The following is an 18,496-nucleotide window of genomic DNA, read 5'->3' on the forward strand; positions in this document are numbered from 1 at the left end:
TGAATGAAAAAATTTTCGTTTCTAAAGAATCTAAAAGAAGAAGAAAAAATGTCATAATGATAATGACAAGTGAAAAAAATAAAACTGAAAAACCATAACGAATTATGGCTAATTTAATATTGTGGTTTGATTTTTTTGTTTGATTTGACATTTTTGATGCATGTCTGATGTTGAGAAAAAAGACAAATTACGACAACAAATGAGATTACAGTATGAACAGGTATGGCTGAGACAAAAATTTAATTAGACTGATTAAACTAATAGCATTTTCTCTCTTCTTTTTTTTTGGATCGTTGACGCCAGCCAACTAATTATATATAAATCATATTTATTTACAAATACTCCAAAAATACATTGGCGATTGAATCCAATTTCATTCACGATTTATCATCGATCGATTAGACATCTTACATGCAAATAATGCTTACTATTGATTTTTTTCTATCTCTCTCTCTCTCTCTCTCTTTTGTATCTATATATGGAATATCTAGACAACATAAATAAGTTGCAGGAAAAAATAACTTGTATAGAAATTAACAAATAAGAAATTAACAACTGCAACATTATCCACAACATCAAACAACTACTACACTATGATTATTATTATTATGACTATTTTAATGAAAGTCATTAAGTGAGCATGTATTGATAGTTATATTGATAATGATATATAACACACACACACACACTTGAATCTCAATCAAAATTGGATATCATCGATGATTAATGGATTCGTCTTAAGAGCTAAAAAAGAAAATAAATTCAGCTGACGCTAGTATAATCATATAATGTATAAATGTATGCGTTTTTATCAACAACAACCAAAAAAAAATAGACCGGCTTAATTTTGATGATGATAAAACATTCCTGTAATGATAATTTTAGTTGTCTTGTTTGAAATATTGACAGCCATTCTAAACAATTAACTACAATTTTCTATGATATGTTTCCAAATTCTATTGATGACTATATATAGAGAGAAAGAGAAAGTCGATAATAATAAAGACGACAAAATAAATCATGTTGCCATTCAATTCAATTTCGATACGAATTTGATTGTCTCTTTTTCCAAAATGAATCGAAAATTGAATGTTTGTTACAACGAAAAAACAAAAACAAAACGAAAATCAAATCCATTCGAAATTATACTGCCTGTGAATGGGAATAACAGAAACCATAAGTTACAAACCAATCACCTTTTTTTTTGATGGCTGTCGCGAATTTGGTTGGTAGATTCATAAGAACTCGGCAAAAAAAAGAAAAAATATCGAAAGAAAAAAGTCTTAACATTTCGATTGATTTTTTTTCTTCTACCAAATGCATCGGCTATGGTCAATTTGATTTTTATAAATTCTTATTCTTCCATTCAAACAACCAATCAACCAATTCCAAACTCGGGTGTATCCGATGAAAAATAAAATTCCTATTATTATAATGTATAGTGCCTATTCACATATATTCTTGAAATTGGACAAAAATAATTTTTTTTTTTTGATTTCAAAATTTCAATTTTTTTCCTCTTCACAATTCTTTACAAAGTTGAATTGTTTGTGTGTGTTTCTTTTTTCGTTTTCGTTTTCGTTACAATTTCAATAACCAATAATAATAATAATAACTTATTCTGTATCTGAATGAAAAGTTCTTTGCTCGTTGATTTTGCTGTTGAAAAAAAATATTCTTTCTTTTTTTCTTATTCTTATACATTTCAGGCATTGTTGATTCATTTCGGTTGTGTGTGTGTTTGTGAATTATTGTTGTGTCTAATGATTGGTTTCTAAATCTATCACAAAATTCTTTCCAATATTTCTTCTTCTTTCAAACACACACACAAACAATATTTATTGAAATAGAGATAAAATCATATTGAAATGTTATTCAATTTTGTTTTTTCCCTTCTTCTTCTCTATGATATTCATAGTTGTTTTATTCTGAATTGAATCAAAATGTCACCAAATATACAAGGGAAAATGAAAATGAAAAAGAAATTGGAATAAATTTCATGATTATAATAGTGGAAAGAATTCCTATATTTTTTTTCTCCATAATAAAATCAGAATTTCAAGGCTAAAGGAGAGTTTTTACTTTTATTTTACTCATCATTGATCATTCATCAATGATGAGACAAGAGTTTTCAATGTAAAAAAATGACCAATTCAAAGTGATTTCTCAATATTGAAGTTTTTAAAAAAAAATTCTTCTAGTGAATTCCAGGTAGTAGAATAAGATAAAATTCTTCGATTCAATCATCACAGTAATAACATTGGTTCCTGATAACAAAATTTTAATTCACTTAATTCATTTTTTTTCAATTCCATTTTCATAGAATTGGAAATTCCGGATAGAAAAAAGAAAGAAAGAGTATTCATCAATGAAACTAAGCTAAAAGATACAGATTTTTTTCTTCGACATCGAAAGAAAAAAGAAGAAGAATTGATTAAATTTTCTTCTTTTTTTTCACACTAACCAAAAAAAAAAACACTCATCATCATCTACATTCTACATTTTCATGTGAAAAACGGATGACGACAAATAATAACTACGACAACGACAACGGTAACGAATCTTGACACATTTCGATCTAATACTACATACTGAGAGAAAATTTAGATTCTCAGATTTCTCTTCAATGCACACACACACACACACACACACATACAAACAGTCAATATAATAGTTCGGAAGGAAATAGCATCAAACATAATAATAATAAAATGATAACATTTCTAACAAAGTTTTAAAGCTATAGCTGGAAAGAAAAGAAAATGCTTCTAAAATATTTGTATGTGTGGTTGATTTGATTTTTTTTCAAGTTTTTTTTATTATTATTATGATTATCATTATTTCCCAAATGGAAATTAAATTTTTTTCCTTTTTTCTTTTCTTTGCAATCTCATTTAATCAATTGAAATTTATGTTAGTTTTTAGAAATTTTTTCAAATTCATTCATTCATACTTTTATTTTGTTTGGTTCAAACTTGTTCCAAATGTTTGCCAGAAAAAAAACAAGCAAACGATATGTGTATTTGTTTTTCCTTTTTTTTCAAATATCATAATGATTATACATACATTTTTGAATAATTTCCTCTTTATGTTTTGTTTGATTTGATTTGAATAAAATCAACATTTTTTTCTTTCTTTCTCATTTGCTATTTTGTTTGCGAATCGATTACAATTAAATGAGATGAATTGAATGATTGGTAGTATTTTCATATTCATTCATTCAGTACAGTACATTACAGAATAACTTACTGATATTATTCTGTCTAGCATTTTTCTTTTCCCTCTTGTTCCTCATTAGATTCTTCAATAAATTTTTCTTTCTTTTTTTCTCATTATTCTCTTATATGGGGAATTGTACAAATTCAATAGCGATGATGACGATCGATATGAGGTCGATTTGTCTGCTGTTGTTATTGTTGTTCAGTATTTACAATAGGAAATATATTATGAATAAAGACGATGATGATGATGATAATGATAACGTATTCTTTTCATTTTGTTAAGATGTTTATTGAGAATTCATTTTATTGTGGTTATTCTTTTTTCTTTCTTTCTTTATGACACAATAATAATAACAACCTAAAGTATATAATCGATTTTGTCATCATCATCATCATCATCATTGATTTACGATTGATTCAATACAGCCGATTGATCATAATGGTTCATTAATAGATAAATAGACTTAGATACACACTCAGACCAGACCAGAACCAGACCAGGCCAGACATATTGGTTGCTACGAAAAATACTATTGCTGTTGTTGTTATTATTCTGGTTGACCATCGTTCAAGATATGATCCTGATAACGATGACAATCGATTTTTTTTGTTTTGTTTGTGTGAGTAAATTCATCTGTGTGGTCAACAACCAAAAAAAATATATGGTTTTAAATTTCATTTTTTCTCTTTCTCTCTCTTTACAGGATTCTGTATGATCTTTTTTTTCATAAATTACTGTTTTTCTTTTTTTCTGCTTCATCATCTTATTTATTTATGCATGACCAAAAATGATATGGTTTGCTTGGCTGTATACCGTTGATGAAATGAATGAATCCATTCGACTATAGACTTAAAAAAAACCAGAATTATTATTATTTTTATCTTTCCCAGAAGACAATATTTATTACAACACAGCATTCATTCATTTTCTCTTATCAGCAATAATGTCCATATATTTTCTTTATTATATATAAATGAAATGATATCATTCTGGCCCAAAATCAATTGATTGAAGTGTACTTGCACTTTATAATAAATTGAAGAAAAAAATAACCGATCATATTAAGTCAAATATACAGTACACACATTATCGCACCATTATATTTTCTTATATATCTTTTTTTTTTTTGCTATTCATCATCATTTAATTCATCAATTTATTGGTTACTGTGGTGACTATGTTTTGCACAATAGTGTTCCATATGTGATTAATGTGTGTGTGTGTGTGTGTGGGTTTGTATGCGAAGGGAAATGATAGAGAGAGAAATGGTTTTGGCCGAAAAAAAATCAACGAATTTTGTTTGGCATATTTTGATTTTTCTCTCTCCCTTCATTTGGTTTTGTTTTATGAAATATTGCAAAATGATTGCCATTTATGTCGTCAATCGATGATTTTTTATTTTTTATTTGGAATAATAAGATTGGTTGATACCATATTTTTGGAGCGATTTTTTCTTTCTTCAATACACAATTAACCCAAATGCTAAATAAAATTCACATTTTTTTTTTTTGATCAAAAATAAAATAAAATTCCTAAAAACATACGCACTTTTTTTTGGTCCAGAAAATAGATGTAAATGGTCCATTTTTTTCCTATACATTGGACAATTTAGGTTTGTTCGCATAAATTTTGATAGCGAATCTCCAAAAATCGCGTTTACATCATAATAATAATGCTTGTCACGATGTTTACTAATACTGTATTTATTCAAATTTATTTTTCAATTTGTTTTTCGATAACTACATTATCCAAAAAAAAACAAGATTTTCTTTTTTTTTCTTTCTGTTGCCTTATATTTCAATTTGAAATCGATTTCTGTTTCAAATCATTAATATGCTAAATTTCATTCGGAATTTGGTTATTTTTTTGATAATATTCGGACACAGCTTTTTCTGTTGGTTGCAACCGCACAAACATACCACCATTTCAAATAGATAAGGCGATTGAAAAAGAAATCTGACCGAACGATCGACCAACCAACAAACACAGATGTCATAATATGGAATTACAATCTGTATAACAGGGAAAAAAGAAAGACTACGATAACAACATAAACATATAGTATGGTGATTTACCTGGTGATAAATTCACAAAATGTTCATATTCTGTGTTGAATTTTTGTTTCCCGACTTGTTCAGAAAATAATTGAATATTTTTATCGATTGCCAGATTTTCTTTTTCCCGAATCCGATTCATTTCTATTTTGTTCAATGATTAATTTTTTAAAAAATTAATTTCCACTTTATTTTCATTTGTTTGATATTGCACCGACTCTATGATTGAATCAGGCGTATATTGAATTTATTCACGGACATGGACGATACAATTATTATTATTATTATTATTTGTTCATTAACCGTTGTACACGAATATCTTCCATATAATCATATATATCATTGGTGTATGTTTATCTAGCAAAAAAAAAAAGTATATTTTTTCAATGTGTTTTTAATTATATTAATCTATATGTGTGTGTGTGTGAAAAACGGCGCTTCATTACGTAAATTTAGAATTGCATAAAATTCCATAACAGATTTTGCTTTACAGATCCGTTTGTACCGAGATTTTATTCCGTCTAAATCAGGATATGTATAGGAACAACAACAACAACAAAAAAAAGCATAAGCGCGAAAAATTTGAATCATAAAGCAAGTTCTTTTTCCACTTTTTTTTCAATCATTCTCATTCTATTATGATGTCTCTCTTTTTTTTTCTCCCTAGTCATGTATGTTTTGTCATTATTAATTAAAACTTTCCCAAGTGAATTTTTATGATCATCATCATCATCATCATCATCACTACTGTTACTGTTATAGATATAAATGAAATAATATGCTCAACAAAAATAAAAACATACACAGTAGCAAACTTTGTTTGACTATTTGGTTAAATCCATGCAATGATTTTCCTTTCTTTTCTCTAAATTTCTATTATATTCTATTATGTCATCATCATCATCATGATTCTTCTTTTTCATCTTTTCTCTATTACGATTTGTTTTTTTTTGTTCAATGAATTCCATGCATGCTTTTGTTTGTATGTTGAAATTCTTGTGGGGATATGTGGTCATGATTAAATACTGTTTATGTGTATTTATTGTGCACAATCCCTATAATTTTATTTAAGAGAATCTTTTTTTTTTCTCTCTCTCTCTACCTTCCGTTCAGTTATTTATTTACAGTTTTTGTTGTTGTTGTTATTGCGTGTATTTGAAACGCACACAAAAATACACTAATTAACATATTAAATGATGAAAATAAAGTATCATCATCATCATTGAATTTTTTGGAATTTGAATGAAAATAACTTTGTTCATTAGTCTTGTTATTCTTAAATGATGCTTAATTCTTTAATAATAATAAGCTGTTGTTTTTGGAATGAAAATATCTATTGAAATGTCAATTTGATGATAAAGAAAATTCAAATGTTTATGTAAAAGTTCATCACTTATTGATGAACAAAAAAAAAACATTCTATGAATATAAAATCGAATGGAAAATATTTTTTTCTTTTTTTTTTGGCCATTATTATGATAAAGTGGCTATATATTTACATATTATTACTATTAAAGTGATGACATTGACTTTCCGGTCGATAAAACATTAAAATACATAAACAAAATAAAGGCCATTCTTTCAAACAAAACAACAAAAAAAACGATAGATGATCATAGAGATAGCTTCCGAATCAATTTTTTTACGGAGATATAAAAAAAACATTGAAAATCTAGAATATAAAACTAATGATCATTATCAATGATAATGATGAAAATAAAATAGAAATAAGCGAATATAGTTATACCAATAGATTATTATTCCGTTAGATCAGTGATTTTCAACCATTATGATTCACAGTAAAACTGTTCAATTACATCATAAAGTTTTATGGAACAAAAAGAATAAAAAATAGGTTGGATACCACTGAACAAAAACTATGGATAATGAAATAATCATAAAATGTTTTTTTTTTGGTCTGACTAAATTACAGTATTTTCACGCTCACATCATCAACATCTTCATGAAGAGAAAAAAAACGGTGTCGGTGATAATGGTTCTGTAAGAACCTATGAATAAGAAACTGTTTTATATAACCTACAGGTTATTTTGCCGTAAAAATACTGTATAATTTCAATAATGTACCTATAATTTAAATAATAATGATGATGATGTGTTTGAATGAAATGAAAACAGCTCCAGAAAAGAATATATTTTCTTTTTTTATTGAAACCACTCACGATTCTTAATCATGATGATCATGATCATTATAATTATCATGAGAGATACATCAAAGCTCAATGATGCTCATCATCATCATCATCGTATCTATTGGTGAAAATGTGAAAAGAAAAAATTCTCTCCAGATTCAGACAATAATGATAAACGGTTTTTTTCTCTCTTTCCCTGTTTCTCATATAATAAACAGGTGAATAAATTTTGTTTCAATCACCTTTGGGCATTTCATCAATTGCAAATTCACTTAATATTTTTTTCTATTTATTTTCTTTCTTATAACAATATTATTGGATTGTTTTTTTTCCTGACATTAAATGAATGAAAAGGATATATTATGTAATTTGTTGTTTGGCATTTATTTATGTACCTTTCGACAATGTTGATAACAACATTTTTTTTGTTTTGAATATAACACATTATAATCAAAAACAGAATGTATATTTGATGGATTGTTTATGGTTTTATTAATGGAAATGAAATTTAAAACAAAAATTTGTAAATCTTTTAAATAGTTAAAATGATTGAAAAGTTATTGATGAATGGATCATCAAAATAAATTATAAATGATAATTGTTCAGCCACAACATATGTCAACTATAACTATAAATATAAAGATTTATTAATCATAAATCAATGATTTATATATTCTATATGGGTGTTTTTTTCATTCAATTAATGATGGGGTTAATAATAAATTACGAATGTTGATGTTGTTTTTTGGGATTTAAACATTTGTCGTTGTTGTTTTTTTTGTTTTGGAAAAAATTTATACAACTTTATTGCTTTCTAAGTACCTTATTTATCCAAAAAAAAAATGGTAATGATTTATTTGTAAACACACAAACACACAAAAAACAAGATGGTATAATCTCAATTTCATAGAAATAAAATATGAAAAAAGGCTTACAATTTTTTACAGCTAAGCAAAAAAATATAACCTTTTTCTACATGGTTAGTGCTTGTTTGTCTATACACAACTGGAACTGGATTTCTTGAATTTGACAATCCAAAAACAACAACCAAAAAAAAGAAAATAACTACGACTGAAATAAGCTGGTATATTGAGACATAGGATCACAAAGTGAAAAAAATGAAAGAAAGAAAGACAAAACTTGGAGAAAGAAAAAAAAACATTAAAAAAAAGGACAAATAAAAACTCTTGACATCCCTTTTTTTTCTGTTTCTGTTTTTTTATTCTTTAAGAATTGAAACTATAAGATGTTTCCCAAGTGAGAAATAAAATATAATAATAATAATCTACTATAGGGAGACTGAGAGAGATGAAAAAGTCATCACTTTCAACATGGAAACAAAAAAATGATTTAATTCTCTAATTGTGTGTGTATGTTTGTGTTTTTGTGTATGGAACGTTGTTTGAAACAAACGAAGAAAATCACAACAGCCAACATTTTCATCATTTCTTTCTCTTGTTTTGGATTGAAATTGGAACAACTACACTTCTAGATTTCAATCTAAAGATTAAAACAACAACAACAACAACAACAACAACAATCGAAGAAAAAATTGATATCAAAATCGGATGATGATGATGATGATGATGATATTGAATTTCAACAAAAGTCAAGTGGAACAAACCATATCATTCTACAGAGAATATAAGAATGAAAAATAATAATAATACGAAACATTTTCGATATATTAACACACACACACACACACACACAAAGGGCAAACATTTAAGAGAGAAAAAAAAACTTAACCCAACATTACTTGAGTTTCCCTAAATACTATCTATACACACACACAAAACACTTTGGCAGTCGAAGTGGACGGTCGTCTGAAATTGTGTTCTCTTTTGTTTTTCTTTTTGTGTTTTTTTCTTTAAATCCATTGTTCTTCTCTTTCAACCTCTGTTTGAATCGCTTCTTTTTCTTTTCTCTCGACTTTTATCCTCCTAATCCGTCATCCTCCTAATCGAAACCCGTTATCCACCCAATCGAAATCCATTATCCTCCTAATCGAAACCCATTATCCTCCTTTATCGTTACCCTCGACCATATACGGGATGAAAAGAGGATCAACCAACACTGTAACAGCAACGGAAAAACGGGCCAAAATGGCTCAGCAAAAATAGACGATCAGCATCAAGCCTCAGACAAAAGTCACAACGAAGGCGATTTACGCAAGATATTGGAAAATATCTGCAGAGAATTAACAAACACTACTCAAAATTCCAAGAATAAGATGTCGATCGTCAAACAATCTATCGACCGTGCAACAAGTTTAATCAACAATAAGGTATTGCCCCAACTGGAAATCATCATGGCGAACAATTCTCATGCTTTGGAAAAAGATAAAGAGAATCAAAGTCGCATTAGTGCATTGGAACAACAATTAATCGAAGAAAGATCCGCAATGGATAAATTAATAAAAATAGAAAAAATGGTCCTCGAAAACAAAGAGACCCTAATAACACTCAGCAAACAAAATGGCGACCTCAACTTAACTACACCCTACAAACAAAATGGCGACCTCAACATAAACACACCAAACAAACAAAATGGCAACGCGAACGAAACGACATTATATAAACAAAACGAAAAGGTCAAAGTTGTATCGTATGCTCAAGCAACAGCAAAACAAGCGAGAAGCAACACCACCGCACCGAAGAATAGTTATGCATCGGTGCTGTATTTCAAAAATAACAAAGAAAAAACCTCAACCGAAACATTACAAACCGCCAAGAATATAGTCTGCTCAAACTCAGCAGGCACGGCTGTAATTTCAAACAAATTGATGACGAACGGGAAAATAATAGTCTTCTCCAAAGACCAAAAATCAAAAGAGAGGCTCGACAATCTTATAAACTCTTCCAACGACTTGGTATCGGAAGAACCAAGACGAAACAACCCCATTATACTCTTGAAAGGGGTTCCGAAAGAGATAGACCGATCCCAAATACCAACCGTTATAAGAAATTATAACAAAGACATAGAAAGCGCCTACGACAGCGAAGATGCCATCACGGTGCTTTACCTCAAAAACAATAGAAAACAGCATCTTGTCAATGTTGGCATCAAAGTTAGCCCGGCGATTCGGAAAATCATTTTGGGAACTTACAACGGCAGCATCTCGCTTGGTTTCAGTTTAGTACACGCGGAAGATGCTTTACCGATCGTCCAATGTACCCATTGCCTAGGCTTCGGTCATACCAAAGCTAAATGTCCAAAAAAGAAGAGGACCCTCAATGCTTGCATTGTCCGGGCCAACACCTAAAGGAAAACTGCCCAGTGAAAGATAGAAAGGTAGAATGCTGTAATTGTGCACACCGACCTGGAACATCGAGCAAACAACCGGATGACATTGGTCACTCGCCAACCAGCAAAAAATGCCCGATCTATAAAGCAACATTGACAAAAACAATTAATAAAACCAACTATGGATACTAGAATAAATAACAATCATAATCATAGCCGCCCAACAATATCAATAAAATGCCTACAAATAAACTGTCGGAGAGCATATGCTCCGTTCAAAGAAACTATGAACTACATACTACAGAATAACATAGACATCGCTTTTGTGTCTTAGCCATATCTTATAAACGACCACAGACCGGCGACAATAAATCCAATCACCTGCTTTCATCACCATAGATCAAACAACCGCATATTGGCGACAATATACATAAACAACAATACAATTAATCCAATATTGATCCAACAACACAGCGACAGCAATTTCTGCGTCATAGACATCCTATTAAATGATAGGAAATTAAGGCTGATAAGTGTCTATCGACCTCCTAACGACGTTAACAGCACAGAAGAACTAATTGACAAAATAGAACAAGCTTTACCAACATCAACAAATCACAAAATTATAATAGCTGGTGACTTCAACGCACATCATAATGCATGGGGATGCCCTAATAACGATGACAATGGCGTACTATTATATGATCTATTCATGACAAATGACTTAAATCTACACAATATCGGCTCAACCCCGACATTTATCCATTCATCAAACAATGCCTCATCGATCATTGACTTAACATTGGCATCACCTCAAGCAATCATCGAGCAATGGAAAGTCAATCCTGATGCAATAATAACCAGCGATCACCAAGCTATTGAATTCAATATACTAGAAACATGTGAACAACCAACAAATCGCAACATTAGGCAATCAACATACCGATACAGAACTGATCAAGCAAACTGGGACTCAATATCGCACCAATTTAAAACAGAAATGGAAAGCAATAATATCAATGAGCAAACAATCAACAAAATTCATAAACCAAAAGAGATCGATGAACTAATACATCAAATCACAAGAATAATCATATCTGTATGCGATAATAACTTAAAGAAAAGAGGACTAATCTCATCAAAAAAATGCCCGTGGTGGGACAACGAACTAGTACAATTGAAGAGAGCAACAACTAAAGCTAAACATGCATTTCAAAATGCTAAAAAAAACAACGATGGCTGGACAGCTCAACAAAAATTGCAAATTCTTATCGATACCAAACGCAAATATACTAAAAAAATCAGACAAAAAAGCAACGAAAGTTTTACAAAATACCTAAAATCGCTCGAAGGAATGTCAGATATCAAGAAAGTAAACAAGTTACTCGCTGATACGACAAGAAAAATCCCCAGCACCTTGATAGTTAACGGCACATCGACCGTCGACCACAAATCAAACACAATAGCTTTGCTGGACCGGTTCTTCCCAATTCATCCAGAACCAGACCTACAACAACCAAATTATATATCAATATTCGGTAATGACGAAATCCCCATCACAAACCATGAAATATTAATGGCCACCAAATGTATGAATCCAAACAAAGCACCAGGGGCAGACGGCCTCACAGCCGACATCATACATCAATTTATATTAGCAAATACGTCGACCATCAGAACGCTACTCAACAAATGCTTATCGCTTGGACACTTTCCCAGTCCTTGGAAAGACGCAACAATAAGGTTCCTCCCAAAACCTGGAAAATCCGACTATAAATCAATAGACAACTATCGGCCAATTGGACTACTACCTGTGTTTGGCAAAGTCTTCGAAAAAATCATCATCGATCGAATCACATACGATCTCCGTCAAAGAGGTCAATTATCACCAAAACAATACGGCTTCACGCCACAAAAATCCACGATTAATGCAGTATCAGATGCTGTTGACTGGATCAAGAGTAAAAAGAAGAAAAAAGAACATACTGTGGCAGTATTCATGGATATAAAAAATGCGTTTCCATCAGCAAACCATAATATCTTGTCACAGACGCTCATGTCAAAACAAATCAGGACTAACCTTTACTCGATCATCACCAACTTTCTCACTGGACGCAACGTCAAAATCGACAACTATACAAGATCAAACAACATTGGATGCATACAGGGCTCGATCTCAGGGCCTACCTTATGGAATATCCTTATGGACTCGATCTTCGAAATAGACCTTCCACAGGGATGCCAAATCATCGCGTTTGCTGACGATCTACTACTGCTGGCTCATGACAAAGAACCATCAAACCTAGCTAGCCGCACGCAACAAGCTATAGACAGCATTATTGAATGGGGAAATGAAAAACAACTAACCTTTTCAGCGACAAAAACGTATATCATGGGATTCTCAGAATTAGCAAGAACCATCAACGTAAAAATCAACAACCAGCCACTGGCGATGAAAAACCAAGTCAAATATCTCGGCATCGTCTTAGATCAACAGCTAAATTTTAAAAGTCATGCTGAGTATGTCATCAAGAAGCTGACTAACCTATACAACATGCTCTCGAGACTAGTACGACCTAACTGGGGCCTAAACCCTGACATATCGAGATTGATATATCGCATGATAGCCGAACCAATAGCTCTATATGGAGCTTCAATCTGGCACAAAGCCTTCGAAACCAAAAAAATGGCCAAAAGAATATTAAGCATTCAAAGAAGAATATTGGTCAAAGCCTGCAGAGGCAACAACACTATGTCATACACATCGACCTTCCTAATAAGCAACATTGCGCCAATCGACATCAAAATCAAAGAACGAGCAGCGATGGAAAGTACCAAGATACTCGGGAGAAGACCCGAAAACATTGACAGAACCATTGAACTGGAAAGCCCAGTTGCAGTGACAAATCTTCCCCATCCGGGGAAACGTATCATAACCAATTACTTAATGATCACCGACCACAACGACGCTGACAGAAGAATAACTAACAATAAAATATCGATATTCACCGACGGCAGCAAAATGGATGGCCAAACCGGTGCTGCATATATCATCACAAAAAACCAGCAACCTATCGATCAACGGAAGTGGAGACTTGCGGATCACTGCTCGGTCTTCCAGGCTGAGCTATTTGCAATCAAAATGGCACTTCTGCATCAGCCAGAAACGACAAGCGAAATCCAAATATTCTCTGATTCAAAGTCCTCGCTGGACGCGATCAAAGATCGGACCAACTGCCACCCGCTAGTGGTAGACATCAACAATCGAATCGATGAGCTAAGGGAAACGGGCACCCACGTTCAGCTATTTTGGATTAAAGCTCATACTGACTATATCTGGAACGAGACTGCAGACCGTTTGGCCAAGGAGGCAACTCTGGAAGCCATAACGCCAGAATCGTACAACAAAATGCCTATGGTGTCATACAAATTAAAGTGCAGAAATCAGACTAATTCAGAATGGACCGACAGGACCACTGAAGCATCAACAGGACGGTGGACGACCCGACTCATCCCGGATCTGACAACGGCAGCGAAATGGCAGAGCAGAGTCGGGATAGACAGATATCTAACACAGGTGTTGTCTAATCATGGAGCGACTAGGCACTACCTATGGCGATTCAAATCCCGCGTTGACAACGCCTGCCCATGTAACGATCAACAACCACAAACAATGGAACATCTCATGCTGGATTGCCCAATCTGGGCTGATCTTCGACATCGTATAACGACTAAGCATAACATCCAGACGGACGACCTGGCGAATTTGGAAACAGTCCTCAGGAATAAAGACTTGGTGGAGGACTGGACAAGTTATGTTAGGCTTATCATGGATGGTCTGGCCCACATCAACCGTGAACCATGATCACACACACACACTTATGTACCCCATTCCTATCCTAGTTCATTTCAACCAACATTAATCATATTGACTTAATTGTCTTTGTTTATTTCATCTCTTATTTTCACTTACCTAATTATCTAATTGCATACACAACGCCCTACCTGCTATAATGTTTCCCTTGCATTGGCGAGTAGCGGATTATAAGGACACACACACACACAAAAAGAATGGTTGCACCAATTCTTTATTCTTTTACTTTTTTTTTGCCAAAAATAAAATATGTCCATGTCAATAATTAATGTCATCATCATCATGGTGTTGTTGTTGTTGGGGTAATATATTTTTTTGTCAGCAGTTATTTTGCCAATTTTTTTTCGTTCGGATTTATTTTCATCCGAAATGATAACGAAAATAAGAAAAAAAATTTCATTTCAAATTTATCAAAAAATGAAATGAAATGAAAAAACAATTCATTCTTGGTTTTCATTCTTCCAATTCAATCCTTCAACAATTTTTTATATCTATGTCAATCGATCTGTAAAATCTGACAAGCATGATCTTCTTGTCCAATGGTTTTATGTACAGCTGTATATAGAGAGAGGCCTAAAGGCTGATTTGATGTTTTTGGTTTTTTTTGGATTCACATTTTTATCATACTTTTCACGAATTATCAGGCCTTTTTTTCAACCAAGAAAACAAAAATCTATAAAATTAATATTCATTCCAATCACACAGTTGAATGATTCGTGCATTTTCTTTTCATTTTTGTTCTGGTATTAAGTGTCTTTGACATTTTCTCAAAAACTAAAAAAATTTTTTTTTTGAAAAAAGGTATTTTTCTATACTTTAATATTCACGACTGATATACGATTGATTATGATTTTTTGTTTTGTTTTCGTTTGAAATACTCTATATTTCATCATCATGATTTTGATTTACATAAGCTTTCACAGCAAATAATTTATTCATTTGAATTCTTACATAGACAGAAATTGTTCCATGAATTTTTTTTTCATTTTCCTCTATTGAGCTCAAGCGTAAGCGTTTTTTCTCTCGCTTTCTTGTACAAATTCATTGCATCTAACACCAACACACCCACCCACACATTTCATTTTCATATCTCATCTTTATTCTTGAACTTTATGGAGAACAAGAATACGAACACGAATGAACCAAATGTGTTTATCACCAAATATTTACAGTACAAAAAAATTATATGAAGGAAAAAAAAGGATATGCAAACAAAACAAAAAACAAATATGGTTTTAAAAAATTGAAACAAAGACAAAAATATTCCATAGCAGCAACCTTAACAAACAATGTTTTTACATACACACACACACAAACATCCTATTCATAATAGACATTGATCCTTTTTCATTTTAGATCATTGTTTAGTTTTCTGGTTCAATCGATTGATTATGAATATGATTATTATACAGGAAAACTTGTTTTCATAGAATTTCAAACAATTTTTTTTTAATATTATTGAAAAATCGATTTTTTTTAATAGTTTGTTTTGTCTTTATTTGAATGACAGCATTTAGCTCATTATTTATCATCATCAGCATTAAAATAAATTGAACGATTTTTATTTTTGTCGCCATGATTTTACATTATAATTATGAATTTTCGTTATTTTTTTTCACTAAAAAAAATTGATTGGAAACGTTAATCATGACATGCATGTTTTGTTTCATCATTATTTTGTTTAATTTTACATTTTTTTTCTTGTTTCTAAGAATTAGTCTGGATGTTAATCATCCACGGAATTATCATTAAAAAAAGTGACAAAATTATTTCAATCAAAAATATGATTGGCACTATGATGATTAAACACACATCGATTTGATTGATTTTAAAAAAAAATTCAATATTTTTCATTTCAAACTCATATCTGGCCAGGCATAAATTTCCGTTATCATTTTCAATTTTGAAAAAATATATTTCAGGTTGATTTCAGAAACAGAAAAATAATAATGTTCATTTTTTTCAATTTCATTTTCAATAACATGATAGTCATTTTCTTTGATAGTTTGTGTGTGTGTTTTGGAATCTCATATTTCTGTTCGAGGTTATTTTGTATTTGATTTATCACTATTTTTTTTTTTGTACCCTCTCGGCAACTCTAACATTTTTTCACTCTCTCTCTCTCTCTCTCTCTCTCTCTCTCTCTCTCTCTCTCTCTCTCTCTGGATCATATTCATCCAAAATTGAGATAGAATGAAGAGAGAAGAGAAAAATTCTGCTGACCAGGAGAAAAAACTTTTTGAGTATGAAATTAAAAAAAATTTCATCATTCTCGCTGATTTTCATACACACACACATTTTTTTCATTATTGAAATGCGTTTCGGACCATTGAGTTAACCAGCCAAAGAAAAAAAATCAACCCAAATGAATAGGGTAAATATTAAATTCTTTCCCAGAATAAAGTGGAGCAAAAAAAATTATAGATGATGATGATGATGAAATGAATCCTAGCGTTCATCATCATATATGGGTGATGCATCATAATGAAAAAAAATATATTAATAATAATATAAAATGAATAATGTTCGTTCAACTATTACAAATAAGTAGCGATGATGATGATGATGATGATGAAATAGAGTTCTATAGGCAAAATCAAAACTATAGTTCTTCGTGTTGTACTTGCCTTTTCGTTGAATATATTTTGCTTAGAAGTGAATCAAATTCATTGATTCTATTGAAGCAATTAGTTTCATTCATTCATTTTGGTCACTTTTGTTTTGATTTGTAAAAATTGTTAAAATCAGAAATTAATTAATGATTTTGATTTGGAATTATAATTACCATTAAAAGCATAATTCATTGAATGTTTTTTTTTCGTTTCAAAGATCAAAGATACTGAATTTTCATTCCTGATATAGATTATGGGCGGTATAAACAACCAATATCGATTAGCTTAAGCGGTAATATTTTATCAGAATCTTCATGTTGCAGAAATTCATCGTTCGAAAAAAAAATCGTTCATCCATTCAAACACTTTTGATTTTAGTGTTTATTCAATCGGATAATTTTTTTTTGCCATTTACAAGTAGGAAACAAATATGGGGCGTTACACTATGCAATTATTAATGTATGTTGGGATGCATCATTTATGAATTCGAATCATTAATTAAACTTCAGAATATAGATTTGATCATTCAATCATTGATTTATGATGATGACAAGCCAAAAAAAACCCAAAGAATGAATAAATGAATTATTATATATTAAATATGATTACATTGATAACACCCATCTATTATCAATGAACATTATCTTTTAGGCATTGAATTCGTTTGTGGTTTTCACTTTATGTTGGTTATTATTTTCGGCTTATTTTGAAGCAACGGGAATTTTTTTTTGTTGAAAAATCTTTAAATTAACAGATAAAATTTTGATCATTTTTTGGGGTTAAAATAGGATTACAATGATAAATTAAATCTTACAACAAAAAAAATACATACTAATCGTAAGAAAACAATGACAAACGAATGAATTTGTGATTTGAATTTTTAGCCAATATATTATTCATTCATATTTGACGATGGTAATCAGTCGAATTGGAACCAGGAAAAAAACGGGAACGAGTTTTAATTCTTTTATTCGTTCATCGAAGCGACTAAAACAAAAAAATGAAATGAAATGAAACAAAACGAAAATTTCATTAGTAATAGATATTATTATTATTATTAAAAACTATAAGTTTATGTCAACAGACAAACAAACAAAAAATTTGTTTTCATTTATTAAATTGGATTATTATTTACTATTCATTTTATGATAATAATCTCCAAATTCATCATCATGTTTTGATTATCACAATTTTCATTATTTCATTTTGAATTGCTCAATCCGACTGGAATATATTATTTTGTTATTGAATCACAGAATCCAAATAACAACAAAACATAAACACGATATTTATGAATAGAATTCGAACGTTTTTCCTTTTTCATTCTTTCACTCACTC

General features: G+C 30.7%; 1 protein-coding gene and 1 long non-coding RNA gene across 4 annotated transcripts; one reads left to right on the top strand and one right to left on the bottom strand.

Annotated features, from left to right (window-relative positions):
• Nucleotides 1-1,529: 1,529 nt before the first annotated feature.
• On the bottom strand, nt 1,530-18,487 carry LOC142645602 (uncharacterized). 3 transcript variants are annotated; one of them, XR_012846694.1, is made up of 7 exons: nt 18,294-18,487; nt 17,991-18,145; nt 17,332-17,898; nt 17,174-17,259; nt 5,298-5,420; nt 4,771-5,234; nt 1,530-4,704 (listed from the first exon to the last, which is right to left on the bottom strand). It is a non-coding gene; the product is annotated as an uncharacterized LOC142645602 (long non-coding RNA). The 3 variants fall into 3 exon arrangements; XR_012846693.1 differs by having other exon boundaries at nt 1,530-5,234; XR_012846695.1 differs by lacking the exon at nt 17,174-17,259 and having other exon boundaries at nt 1,530-5,234; nt 5,298-5,633.
• Nucleotides 9,548-12,929, top strand: LOC142645601 (uncharacterized). Its single transcript, XM_075822195.1, is given in 2 exon segments — nt 9,548-10,642; nt 10,645-12,929. Coding segments are annotated over 2 exon segments (651 nt in total). The 5' UTR covers nt 9,548-10,211; the 3' UTR covers nt 10,865-12,929.
• Nucleotides 18,488-18,496: the final 9 nt, after the last annotated feature.

This window comes from Dermatophagoides pteronyssinus, unplaced genomic scaffold (assembly GCF_027571235.1).
Source record: "Dermatophagoides pteronyssinus isolate colony J.1.1.1.1 unplaced genomic scaffold, Derpt_VIB-CSIC_2022.12 sq0015, whole genome shotgun sequence".
Lineage (NCBI taxonomy): Eukaryota > Metazoa > Arthropoda > Arachnida > Sarcoptiformes > Pyroglyphidae > Dermatophagoides > Dermatophagoides pteronyssinus.